The sequence below is a fragment of the Asterias amurensis genome, chromosome 21, assembly GCF_032118995.1.
Source record: "Asterias amurensis chromosome 21, ASM3211899v1".
NCBI lineage: Eukaryota > Metazoa > Echinodermata > Asteroidea > Forcipulatida > Asteriidae > Asterias > Asterias amurensis.
Genome location: NC_092668.1, coordinates 11,249,803 through 11,263,661, shown reverse-complemented (window position 1 = coordinate 11,263,661; position 13,859 = coordinate 11,249,803). Strand labels below are relative to the sequence as shown.

Genomic DNA, 13,859 nt, shown 5'->3' with positions numbered 1-13,859 from the left:
GAGGTATTTTATTTAATTGAAAGTTTGCAGAAAATGCTGAATTTTGTTAAAACATCTGTTTTTAAGATTTAGTGTTTTACTAACAATTGGCCGACCATGCCAACCAAGGCGGTTTGTTTATCAACAAAAGAAAGGTCTATACTTCTTTAATTTCCAAGCTTCACTTGTTACCCATCAAGAAGCCTCTATCGCTCAAACTTTTCCCCATGGTTCACAAGTGCTTGCATGTTCTTTCTCCTCCTTACTTATCTGATTACTTACTTTGTATCAAACAGGCAGAGTGGGACTCCGATATTCTGATGATAAACTTTTTAATAATAATAATAGTAACAATAATAATTATAATGACATAAAATGTATAACTTGTAACCCATCAAGAAGCCTCTATCTTTCAAACTTCTCCCCATGGTTCACAAGTGCTTGCATGTTCTTTCTCCTCCTTACTTATCTGATTTTACTTACTTTGTATCAAACAGGCAGAATGGGACTCCAATATTCTGATGATAAACTTTTTTAATAATAATAATAACTAGAAATTGAGAGTTTGTGTACAAACTCAGGGTGTTCGGGTGAATGGTCAAATGAGGTCACGTTGTGTACAACATTTGTAGAACATTACAAGAGGTTTCATGTAGTGAAAGAATCTTGTACGTAGCGTTTGTGGTTCTCAAGATATGAATTTTTCAATTATTTACCGTTTATTTAACGTAATGACGTCATCAATGACGTCATCATTCCAAAAAAGTTGCGGGTTCATCTACTCATGAAGGTTCATGTTTATGATAAGTTTCAAGTTCATAGTAGTTTAACATTTTGTTCAAAATCGCACGAAGAAAGATGAGGCGATACCCAGCGTAGTGGAATTTGAATTACGCGCGCCTTCAACGGAGTCTGCATGTGTATACACAACCCGTAATGCCCACAGCCACGCAGTGCTGTTTTGTCGTAGAGCATGGATACAATGTAGGCCTACATGAACTACACGCACACACACCCACACACCCACAATACAATAGTAGCATTCACATACATGAATGGCGATACTATCTGGTTTCTACGCGTAATGAATGGAGGTCAACACAAACGCGCGCTTTTACGACCAGAAGGCAAAATTCAACTGGCATTATGTTTGTGCAAAAGTTTGAGCAGGATAACTGATCTTCAAACTGATATTCAAATTTTGCAAATATGATATATAGTTCTTGAGATATGAACTTTTGAAATTTTGAACTTCCGGTTTCAACCGGAAGTAAAAGTCACATGAGGTCACGTTGTGCACGACTTTTGTAGCTAATTACAAGACCTTTTATATGCACCAAATATCTTGTGTGTGGCATTTGTAGTTCTCAAGATATGAACTCTCCAATTTTTAGCGTTTTTTTGAACGTAATGACGTCATCAATGACGTCATCATTCCAAAAATGTTGCTGTTTCGTCTACTCATTAAGATCAATATATATGGTAAGTTTCAGGTTCATACAAGCTTTAGTTTTTGCGAAAATCGCGCGAGAACGTTCGAGGAGAAGAACACGCAGAAAAAAACAACAAAAAAAAAACAAAAAAAAACAACAGAACAATAACAATAGTTGTTCGGCTGGTGGCCGAACACCTAATAATAATAATAATGATAATAGTAATGACATAAAATGTATAACTTGTAACCCATCAAGAAGCCTCTATCTTTCAAACTTCTCCCCATGGTTCACAAGTGCTTGCATGTTCTTTCTCCTCCTTACTTATCTGATTTTACTTACTTTGTATCAAACAGGCAGAATGGGACTCCAATATTCTGATGATAAACTTTTTTAATAATAATAATAATAATAATAATAATAATAATAATAATAATAATAATAATAATAATAATAATAATAATAATAATAATAATGATAATAGTAATGACATAAAATGTATAACTTGTAACCCATCAAGAAGCCTCTATCTTTCAAACTTCTCCCCATGGTTCACAAGTGCTTGCATGTTCTTTCTCCTCCCTACTTATCTGATTTTACTTACTTTGTATCAAACAGGCAGAGTGGGACTCCAATATTCTGATGATAAACTTTTTTAATAATAATAATAATAATAATAATAATAATAATAATAATAATAATAATAATAATGATAATAGTAATGACATAAAATGTATAACTTGTAACCCATCAAGAAGCCTCTATCTCTCAAACTTCTCCTCATGGTTTACAAGTGCTTGCATGTTCTTTCTCCTCCTTACTTATCTGATTTTACTTACTTTGTATCAAACAGGCAGAGTGGGACTCCGATATTCTGATGATAAACTTTTTAATAATAATAATAATAATGACATAAAATTTATAACATAAAATTTATAAGCCGCACAGTATCTGGAACTTCTTCCTTCTATTCCTACTTACTACATACTTTTAACCTTTTAAATGAATTTCTAATGAAATTGGACCCTGAAAATAAATAAAAAACTTACCAGATCTTTGTCTTCTGCAGTGAGACCCACAATTTCCACAAAGGTTCCTTGCAAAGAGTTTTCAAACAAAGTTACTTCTCGACTGTGATTAGTAAATGTTGCGTTTTCATCATCGGCGTCGCCAACTTGGAAAGTGATATTTACAGTCGCACTGCTCGGAAATGCTTCGTTCGTGTCGTTTTCATTCAATTCCTGAGCCTGAAAATAAAGTTAATTAAAGCCATTGGAAACTTTCGGTAAACAGTTTTGTCCAAAGGCCCACACTTCGTGTATCCCAACTTATATATAAAATAACAAACCTGTGAAAATTTAGGCTCAATCGGTCATCGGAGTCGGGAGAAAATAACGGGAAAACCCACCCTTGTTTCCACACATTTCGCCGTGTCATGACATGTCTTTACTATAAATCCGTAATTCTCGTTGTCGAGACTTGATAAATGTTTCAGTGTTTTCTCAAAAAGTAAAGCATTTCATGGAATAATATTTCAAGAGAAGTCTTTTACCTTTACCTTCTGTAAACCCTGTAACTTTTATTTGTTTTTCTGTTCCGAAAGTGTAAAATGGCTTTAAGTCAAGATTTTAGGTCAAATTATTTCAATTTTGTTAGCAATAATGCAAAGCTTAAGGCAAAGTAGACCTTCAGTTTTGAAACCTTTTGGACTAAGTCCCAATAAAACCAGGAAAATTTAACTTTAAACAGTGGTGGTGGTTATGTCCATGTAGGAAGAATAATCTGGTATTTGCTGAGAAACATTTTAAACTTGAAACAAATCTCAATTTTTTTTTTTAATTCCTTCCTCTAAAATCCAGTTTTTTGAAGAGATAATTTATTGAATGTTAAACATTATCTTGCAGTTCTTCTTAGAGCAAGTTTTTTTTTATGGTCAATAATTTTTGGAGTGACTACCAAAGGTTTACCCTCCTTTTAGAGTTTTATCATCAGATCAGTTTTTTTTCTTTTGGAAAGAAAGTGACCTCAACATTTCAAAAACTTCTACAAGTAGAAGGAATTTATAAACCCAAAGAATTCCGACAAGAAATTTCTAGTTCATTTCATTTTCAGGACTTCTTTATACTAGCCCAACACACTTTGTCTGCTACTTCGTGGATGGATTCTGGGAAATTGCTCATCAAGGGAGGGGGGGGGGTCGGGAGATTTCTAGTAGTTACTGTACTATCATAAATAATTGCATTAGATCAATTTCGCTTGGGGTGGGAGTGGGGAGGAAGGGGCGGGAAGGGGGTAGGCCGACACCTTTTTGTACCCTTGCGGTAAAACTTACGGTAACAGTAACTGTGTATGAATCCTTTGTCTCTCTGTCCAAACCTTCCAAGATGCTTATTTTTCCAGAATTGTTGTTCATTCCAAACTTTCCATCTCCTACATTATAAAAACAAAGAAAAGAATTAGTAAAGAAATCTTCGTTACAAACATGCAGACATAGTCTCCATCAAACTCATTTAAGTTCATCAATCTTAGTGGTGTTCCCTGTGTGCACTCAATGCCATGTCTCATTATACATATACCAGGATCAAGTGCCAGACTAAAAGCCCTTGTAACCTCTGTTTGGAGATGGTTTTTATACAGCACTTAACACACCCGAAGGGCAACTCGAAGCACTTCCAACAATATTACCCAGTTCACTCTGCCACTTAATTTAGTCTATAAACCATCAGCTTCCCGGAGGGATAAAGCCTGTGCAACAAATACTTTGCGCTACTCAGCTAAATCTAGCACAAGAACCATTTCTGCCCTCACAGATACCCATTCTGTATTGCTCAGGGACACAACTGGGACTCGAACACACACTCTGCTGAACAGAAACATCAGAGCTTGAGTTCGGTGCTCTTATCTGCTCAGCCAAAACACCCCATATGCACAAAAGATGATAGCAGGCAAGCACATACAGCAAGACTTTGTAACTAAGATTCTTTTCTTTACTTTCAACAGCACAGCTCAGAAACCAAGTTGTAGCTTCGAAAAACAAAGCTGTGATTCATGATACAAATTATTGTTCATTATATTTTTAAAGTGTTATTACTGATTCATCAACGAAAGTGAAAACTTAATATGAAATTCACCTCCAACCAAGCTGTAGGAGATTTTGTTTGCGACAAGTACACCTCTATCACCATCTGTGGCAGCGATGGTAGCAATTACAGATCCCTATAGGTTAAAGAAAAAAGAGTCAACTTTAGATATAAAAAAACGGCTTATTTTCAATTGGGGGTCCTTAAAAGACACAAGACAAACACAAATTAAACATAAATACCACACTAAAAAATTGCACAGGAAAAAGTGAGCAATGCCAGTTAAAAATGTCAAAAATGTATAAAAATAAATTTAAAAATGGCAAAGAAAAGAAAATTAAGTTTTAAGAACACGTCTCTTTAGAGTATTATTGTGACCTGTTTTTGTTTATTATTATTTTTATTATTATTTTTTTTTTTTGGGGGGTCACCATTTGCAAAAGAAACTATTACATAATGAATGTGTACCTTTGATCAATTTATCATTAAAATAATTGGTGCATGAAGGGGTTAGAAAAAGGTCAAGGTCTGATGTGTTTTCCTATAACTTACCACAGGTTTATCTTCAGAGATTTCTCTGTCGTAGTTTGAGGACTTGAATACTGGAGCAGTATCCTGCGCATCTAGAATGGCCAAAATAACCTCGGCATAGCCAAAGTTTGCAGGTCCACTCCCTGTCGGCTTCCCCGAATCCTGAAAAAAATCAGTTATATTTCTTGCAAATTAGTGCAAACATTTTGCATAGCAATTTTGCAAAGATGCCATACCACAGCAAAATAGTTTATACTATCAACAGCTGTGCTTTACACTTAAACAACTTAAAACTACGCCGCAGCAAAAGTGACAGAATCAGGTGTAATCCCCTTATTGAGAGCGCCCTCATGCAGTCAAAAATATTGTGCATTTAAAAACTTACCGTTGCGTTGACGCAGATTGTGTACAGGGAAACTTTTTCAAAGTCTAAGGACTCATTCTCGTTCAAAGAAATTACTCCAGTGGTGGGATCTATTTTGAAGATGTCTCCATTGCAAGGCCAATCTGAGTAAGCCTGAAAAACAAAAAAGTAGTTTAATAGATTGGTAATTTGCATACGGGATAGAATACAAAAATAACATGGTTTGAGGGTGACTAGTCGATCTTAGCTCCCCAAGGCCCTCGGTATTGGAAGTTGACAAACTAGTTCCCGAGGGTTTCACGGCCTCAACTTCAAGAGCATTAACTTCAAGTTCTGTCTTCAAGGGTTATGGGTTCGAATCCCGGTCACGACGCTCGTGCCCTTGAGTAAGATGCTTTTTCCTATCAATGCTTCTCTTCACCCGATGCTATAAATTGGTACCTGTGAGAATAGTTTAAGTTGTCACACAAGTTCGAGTGGAATAGGAAAAAATATAGTGCGTCTGCGTCCCATACCGCCTTGTTGGATGTGGGACGCAGACGCGCTATTTTTGTTCTCGTATTTCACGAGTGCGCGTGTGATAACGAATTTATCTTCCAGTCTCACTTGCAACTCGCAAAATTTGAAATTTCAGAGCGTTTTTTCACGCGCACAAAGTTTAGACTGTAATTTTTGCACTGTTCGTACACGGTGACAAAATAACATTTCACAATACCCAATGTGTAATAAAACAGAGAAAGTAGGATACAAAACAGAGCCTGTGGCATATATGTTTTTATCCCCCTAGTAGTTTGGGCTTCTGATTGGTGGATTAGCGTGTACTGGGCGATAAAGGTTGATATTGTGTACAAAATAAATGTTATTGCTGCAACAACAAAAATGAAAAAGCCTTCAGAGTGCCACGGCAGCGGCTGCTGTTGAGACGAAAAAAGAAGAGAGAAAACTTACCTGAACAATACCGTATAAGATCCCTTCTTCACTATCTGTATCATTGGCGATTACAGTAGCTATCCCTTCATTAGGCTTCAGTGAGTTCTAGCGGTGGAAAAAAAAGTAATACCGAAATAGCAACTGTCCAACTGTGTATATGAGTAGGATTTGAAATTTTGCATGATGGAAATACCATATAGAAAGGCTTGCCGCATGCAGCATCTGAGTCAAGCTTTCCCCAGACGAAGATAAGAGCATACTGATTGAAACGTCGAGTTGAAACCAACAGTTCTTTATAGAACGACCCAACCCAGGTCAAAATTCCAGTTGAACCTAGTTAACTGGGGTCAACTGGTTCAACTGGAAAGTGACCAAACTTGTCCATTTTCTATATTAACCAACTGGTTTGGACTAGGTTTAACTGTGTTCAACTAGGTTGAAATTATAAACCAGTTGGTCTCTGTCCATTTTCCCCTTCCTCTATGATTTTCCATATTAACCAACTGGTTTGGACTAGGTTTAACTGTGTTCAACTAGGTTGAAATTATAAACCAGTTGGTTTCTGTCCATTTTCCACATTAAACCAACTGGTTTTAACTGTGTTTAACTAGTTTATCAACTGGTTTCAACTAGTTCCAGTTAAACCCAGTTTAACTAGGTTCAACTGGAATTTCGACCCAGGAAATTCATTTAGAAATTATCATTACATGGTGTTACCGCAAACCTTTCTAATAAATGGACCAATTTCATAAAGCTGTTCGGCAGAAAATACTTCTTGTTGACACATTTCTTAGCTAAGTAAAATTTGAGTGGGGCACCACTTGCAACAATGTAAACTTTATGTAATTTTGGCGGTAACCTGTTCCTGCTTAGCACTATTTTTCTGTGCTTAGCAACTTGTTGTGCTTACATGTGATAATTAAAATGGGCACTGGGCTTGAGCACACACTGTAGCTGAGCAAGACCACATAATGCTTACCAGATTAAAGTTACAAGCCCAAATAGAAAATCACACGTACTGTCATGTGACTGGTATCCTGCTCATTTTTGCTTGGCAGAAAACCGATAAGCATTACTCGCCATTTTGGTGGTCAATAGGTTACGTGTAAACGCCGCACTGCCAAAAATAAGCACTTCACTTAAACTCGCACAGTTACTTTGCCCACCAGAATGGCGGTTCCAAGATTATTCTGACAATGACGTCTGGTGAATTGGGTCAATAATACCTTTCAAAAGATGGATGCAGTCCCAGATCAAAATTCCAGTTGAACCCAGTTAACTGGGGTCAACTGGTTCAACTGGATAGTGATCAAACTCATCCATTTTCCATATTAACCAACTGGTTTGGACTAGGTTTAACTGTGTTCAACTAGGTTTACTATAAACCAGTTGGTTTCTGTCCACTTTCCATATTAAACCAACTGGTTTTAACTGTGTTTAACTAGTTTATCAACTGGTTTCAACTAGTTCCAGTTAAACCCAGTTTAACTAGGTTCAACTGGAATTTTGACCTGGGTATTTCCTGCTAAATCAAGATGGAAGTTTAAGATTGCCTAATTGTTGATTATTTTTATTACTATTATGATTTAATTACCTCAGTAATGGGATCCACCTGGTATCTCTTTGATGTGAACACAGGATCGTTGTCATTTAGATTCTTCACAGTCACTGTGATCCCATCCTGTACAAACTTTACAAAACAAAAGACAATTATTTTGGCATGCAACTGTTTTTAGAGTCCAATACAGATGAAAAACACTTATCCAGATGTGTCAGTTTTGTTCAGTTAAAGCTCAACTTGAACAAAAAAATAACTTATACTCAGCTGACGTACAACAACATGCAAAAAAAAAAAGACTTAAAATTCACAAGCTGTAAAAAAGTGTCAAGTTTAGCAAGGCAGTGAACACTACTGGTAATTACTCAAAATAATTATTAGCATAACACCTCTCTTGGTGACGAGTGACGAGGAGAGGTTGATGGTATAAAATATTGTCAGAAACGGCTCCCTCTGAAGTGCCATAGTTTTCGAGAAAGAAGTAATTTTCAACAAATTTGATTACGAGACCTCAGATTTAGAACTTGAGGTCTCAAAATCAACCATCTAAATGCACACAACTTCATGTGACAAGGGTGTTTTTTCTTTCTTTATTATCTCGCAACTTCAATGACCGATTGAGCTCAAACTTTCACAGGTTTGTTATTTTATGCATATGTTGAGATACACCAGCTGTGAAGGCTAGTCTTTGACAAATAACAATAGTGTCCACTGATACAAACCAAAATAACTTTCCCTCACTTCACCATTGCTGATTGGTGATTGGTTGATGACATGATTAACTAAATGTTGACTATTTTGACTAGAACCCCAGCTGGTTGATCATTGGTTTGACTATACTGTGATTGACCATTTGGAACCAGCCTCGAGCCCATGGTTTCTTCCATGGTCCGATAGCCTATTCCATGCTAACATGTGAAAAAGGCAGAAGGGAAGACAATGGAGTGTTGAATACCGAGTTGTGGAACCGATGGTTGACTAAGCTTTCAAACGAGTCGTTCGAGTGAGTGTGTCACTGCGCATTTTATGTTGCTGGTCAGGGGTGCATTATGGCGGTCATAGCCAATAACTGTTTCGGTTAACTGATGGTAAAGTTCAACTGAAACAGTTATTGGTTACGACCGCCAAAACGCACCCCACTAGTCTACTAAATGTGCGGACTCGAACTTGCCCTATGGTGGTACTGCAAACCTCACCTAACCATCTTACTACAAAAATCATCTTACCCATTCTCCACTCGAGTCGGTTAAGTTCCATCCAAATCTAAGAAGTTGCACTTCCTGTAAAAATGAGATTCAATCAAAACTTTGATAACGTCAACAAAGAAATCACATGCTCTAATTCAAATCATTTATGGTTTTGTGAGCTCCTAATAATATTAATAGCACTTGTATAGCACAACATATCGACTTTAAGAAATATTTTCTCAATGTCCTTAAAAAATTACTTGGTAACGAGCTATGGAGAGCTGCGGATAGTATAAAACATTGTGAGAAACAGTCACTTCTGAAGTAACATAGTTTTTGAGAAAGAAGTAATATTTCTTAGTAAAATATTTGAATTGATTTGGAGACCTCACTTGGTCTCAAAATCAAGCATCTAAAAGCTAACGACTTCATGTGACAAAGGGTGTTTTTTTCCCATTATTCTCTCGGAACTTCTATTGAGTTCAAATTTTCACAGGTTTGTTTTTTGTGAATATGATGAGATACACTATTATGAGAAGACTGGTCTTTGACAATTACAAAAGGTGTCCAGTGTCTATTGTTACTTGGAAAAACTTATTTCACTTATAAATTGTGATGAAATAAATAACATTGAATTGGATTTAAGCTTGCTTACCTAGGTTTTTCTTATTTCTTCATTTCAGAATTCCACTGGATTTGTTTTAAATTTAACGGCAATCAACTCTTTAAGATAAAGGCAGTGTCTACTATTGGTAATTACTCAAAATAATTATCGGCATCAAACCTCAATTGGTAACGAGTAATGGTTAAAAGTTGATAGTATAAAACATTTTGAGAAACGGTATTTTCCACAAATTTGATTTTGAGACCTCAAGTATAGAATTTTAGGTCTCAAAATCAAACATCTAAATGCACACAACTTCGTGTGACAAGGGTGTTCTTTTCTTTCATAGTTATCTCGCAACTTCGACCACCAATCGAGCTCAAATTTTCACAGGTTTGTTATTTTATGCATATGTTGATATACACCAAGTGAGAAGACTTGTCTTTGACAATAACCAATAGTGTCCACTGTCTTTAGATCTATTTTATTTGTGGACCTTTACCTCATAATCAATAACAGCCTTTGATGTTACAACTCCACTAGTCTCATTAACTTGCAGGTAGTGTATGCCGTTAGCTTGAAACTCGGGTAAATCATCAGTAAAGTACGGAAGTATTTCAAAGGTGACAGTATCATTATCAGCATCCCATGCTTCAAGTGTGTAGAGGTATGATCCTGATAGTAGACCAAACCAATATGACAAAAGGTTATATTTCAATTTGGAACTTATCAAATTCAGAAAATGACAAGCTCCAACTATTTAATCACTTATATGTATTGGCTACTAAGAAAAACATCACTCAAGATTTACGCAGCCAACTTTTGAAATGAAATTTCCACAGGCTAGTGTTATTGTACACACGTTCCAAAAACCATAGGAAATACTCTGCCTTTAAGTCATTTTAAGAGTTACCCTTTAATATTAAATGGAAAAAAAAAATTTGATGGAGTATTTATAATTTATGCTTCTGAATACTAATATCAGGCCTATTTGCAGCAATTGAAAAAGGCAGCAGAAATTGGGTGTCTGCAAATTCAAGCATTCGTATTAGTTTTTTATTTCAATCCGCACTTTTACAATCCTTTCAACTGAAAACAGGAATAAAAGTAAATAGGAAAATTATCAGACGTAAAATAGTGAACGTAAAATACAAAATGCATCAAAATATTGCAAACGATAAATAAGGGTAACATAATTGGATCAAGAACCAAATTTGGGTAAAAAAAAAAAAATCACTTTTTTTTTGTCTTCAGAATTCCAATTCATACCTGCATCAGTTTCCTCTATTTTTTCAGTATCCATGTTTAGTTCGGCATTGCCTGGACAGACCCTTGGCCTTTGGTCATATTTACATTGAAACATAGGTGGAGCCAGTGCGACTGCGGAAAGAACAAAAGATCATTATTTGTTTATCATTTGATTTTTATTTCTTATTATATTGAATGTTTCTGTTTTCTATCTATATTTTTGTTTACATTTGTTAATTTATTTGGCAATTAATTTATCTTTTCTTATTGCAATTCTATTTAGCATATGAATTTAGTTTTTTTATATGTAAATTTAAAGATGTATTTTTTTTACCTTTCCTGTAATTGACTGCTCGTCGGTTTGGATAATAAACACAATACTATACAATACAAGAATGATATACATTTGTAAATTGATACAACCAGGTACCTAAAGGCTATGGACACTATTGGTAATTACTCAAAATAATTATAAGCATACAATCTTACTACGAGTAATGTAGAGCGGTTGATAGTATAAAACATTGTGAGGGTAGGCTCCCTCTGAGGCTCTGGGGCAAGCTAGTTTTTGAGAAAGAAGTAGATTCCCACCAAAATATTTGAGTTTGATTTTGAGACCTCAGTATTAGATTTTGAGGTCTCGAAATCAAGCATCTGAAGCACACAACTTGTGCGACAAGGGCATTTTTTCTTCTATAATTCTCTCGCATCTTCGATGACCAATTGAGCTCAAATTTTCGCACATTTGTTATTTTATGCATGTGTTGAGATACACCAAGTGAGAAGACTGGTCTTTGAAAATTACCATATGTGTCCAGAGTTTCTTTAAAGCCATTATACACTTTCGGTAAACAGTATCATCCAAGTCCCACACTTCGTGTATCACAACTTATATATAAAATAACAATCCTGTGGAAATTTAGGCTCAATCGGACATCGGAGTCGGGAGAAAATAACGGAAAAACCCACTCCTGTTTTCGCGCGTTTCGCCGTGTCATGACATGTGTTTATAACAAATCCATAATTCTCGGTAACGAGAATTTATATTGTTTTACCGTTTTCTCAAAAAGTAAAGCATTTCATGGACTAATATTTCAAGAGAAGTCTTTCACCATTACCTTCTGTAAACCCTGTAAATTATTTGTAAATCTGTGAACTTTTTTTTTTTTTTCTGTACCGAAAGGGTCCAATGGCTTTAACCCACTTACTGCTATACCCAACCATTCAATATCACTAAGAAGTTCAGCTAAGGGGTGCACCTCAAATAAATAGCATACAGTGCAGGGAACGATTTCATTCAGGAATTTTGCCTAGCAAAATATTTAGCTGAGAGAAAATGGCATTAGCTGATGACACTTACCCATTTGTATTCCCACCAACAGGCATAGGACTTGCAACCCCCGCATGTTGCTCATCGGTGTTCCTGTCGTAACAAAGAATAATTTCAATCATAAAAAATGCAAACTTGTTCCGATATTCAATATAAATTGAGCCAATGATATCATGGTATTCGCAAGTCGGAAGGAAAGTTACAGAAAGTTACAGCAAAACATTTTAGAAAAAAATGTGAAAAAGAATTATGAGAAAAAATGTGTTCAAATCACCCCGGAACTCATCAAAGTACAATGGCTTCCAAACCATCAAAAGATAGACTTCAAGGTCATCATTCTTACACGTATTGTTCAAGGCCTAACATCAACAAGCCCCTTATTACATCATGGACATGCTGCAAGTTGGTGCTTAACGAAGACAAGTCAGTCAAAATAGCTACTTTGTGGTCCGAAGAACAAGTCACATCACTTTTGCTGATAGAGCCTTCTCGGTATATGGACCCAAACTCTTGAATAAACTTCCAAATCACATCAGGGCTACAACATCCTTCAACATGTTCCCATCACTTCTGAAAGCCCACTCGTTTTTAGGAGGCTACCATCAATGACTATTTTCTTCTATGCCTCAGCGCCTTTGAGCAAACCTTTGATTTAGGCGCTATTATACAAATATTGACTACTTCGAATGCTATGGTTAAATCTATGACTCCCTTGGTGATTCCCGTTGTTTTTTTTTTTCCGAAGCGAAAACTATGACTTCCGAGGTGATCCCCGGAGCGTTCTATTTTCCCGAGGCGAAGCCGAGGGAAAATAGAACGCTACAGGAATCACCGAGGGAGTCATAGTTTTAACCGCTACACGAGTAAAAGCAGTCAATATTTGTTTTATAACACCCCAAACATTTATAGAATACTGTATTATTAAGTTACAGAACTGAATGCTACAATCCACAGACGACGCGAATACAGATTGCAAAAACTTTTACTGTGCTGCATGTAGTGTCGTGCAATCCGAAATGGTTACAGACTATTAACTTATCATCCTCGTACACTCAACGGACGTCTGGGTACTGCACGCCGTGTGCTAGTCTTCGGACTAGCGCGCAGCAAACCGATGCACTATCACACAGCCGTCGTCTAGCAAAACTAAGACATGTCTAAGACTAAGCCAATATTTGGCGGAGTACTTGTTAGGGGTGTTATAAGATCGATTATGATTGATAGACTCTGTATTCACATGTGACTTTTACAGTTGACTTTAACACCGAATTTTGCAGTCTCCTTCGAAGGTAGGATTTTTAACTTTGCAAGGTGGAAGTATAACTTAGAGAGGTTTGCAGTATCACCATGTGAATATTCAGATGGTGCTACGTACCACAAACCTCTCTTTAAGAGTCTGCACAATATTGTCTGCTTACTTGAAAGCATTCCGTTGACAAAAAACATACAATGACCCTACCTTTAAATTCTCTGTATAGTAATTCCTGTTTAGCTATCACATCGTATTACAAAATGGCTGCCAACCATCGATACACACACTCAGTTAATGTCCAGATCTCCTTGTACTGCACTAACTGCAGTATCAACCTAACAATAGTCTATAGATCAACGTCCG

The 13,859-nt window shown here is 36.3% G+C and overlaps 1 protein-coding gene across 1 annotated transcript in view; it reads right to left on the bottom strand.

Annotated features, from left to right (window-relative positions):
* Positions 1-13,859, bottom strand: part of LOC139952946 (cadherin-23-like) — a 44,793-nt gene extending 30,934 nt beyond the window's left edge. Inside the window, exons 1-12 of the mRNA XM_071952282.1 lie at positions 13,704-13,859; positions 12,275-12,337; positions 10,936-11,046; positions 10,169-10,341; positions 9,102-9,155; positions 7,912-8,007; positions 6,336-6,422; positions 5,409-5,540; positions 5,045-5,185; positions 4,544-4,628; positions 3,745-3,842; positions 2,462-2,659 (exon numbers count right to left, since the gene is read on the bottom strand). Of these exons, the coding sequence (XP_071808383.1) occupies positions 2,462-2,659; positions 3,745-3,842; positions 4,544-4,628; positions 5,045-5,185; positions 5,409-5,540; positions 6,336-6,422; positions 7,912-8,007; positions 9,102-9,155; positions 10,169-10,341; positions 10,936-11,046; positions 12,275-12,329 (1,230 nt within the window). The 5' untranslated portion in view covers positions 12,330-12,337; positions 13,704-13,859. The remainder of the gene's footprint in view (positions 1-2,461; positions 2,660-3,744; positions 3,843-4,543; positions 4,629-5,044; positions 5,186-5,408; positions 5,541-6,335; positions 6,423-7,911; positions 8,008-9,101; positions 9,156-10,168; positions 10,342-10,935; positions 11,047-12,274; positions 12,338-13,703) is intronic.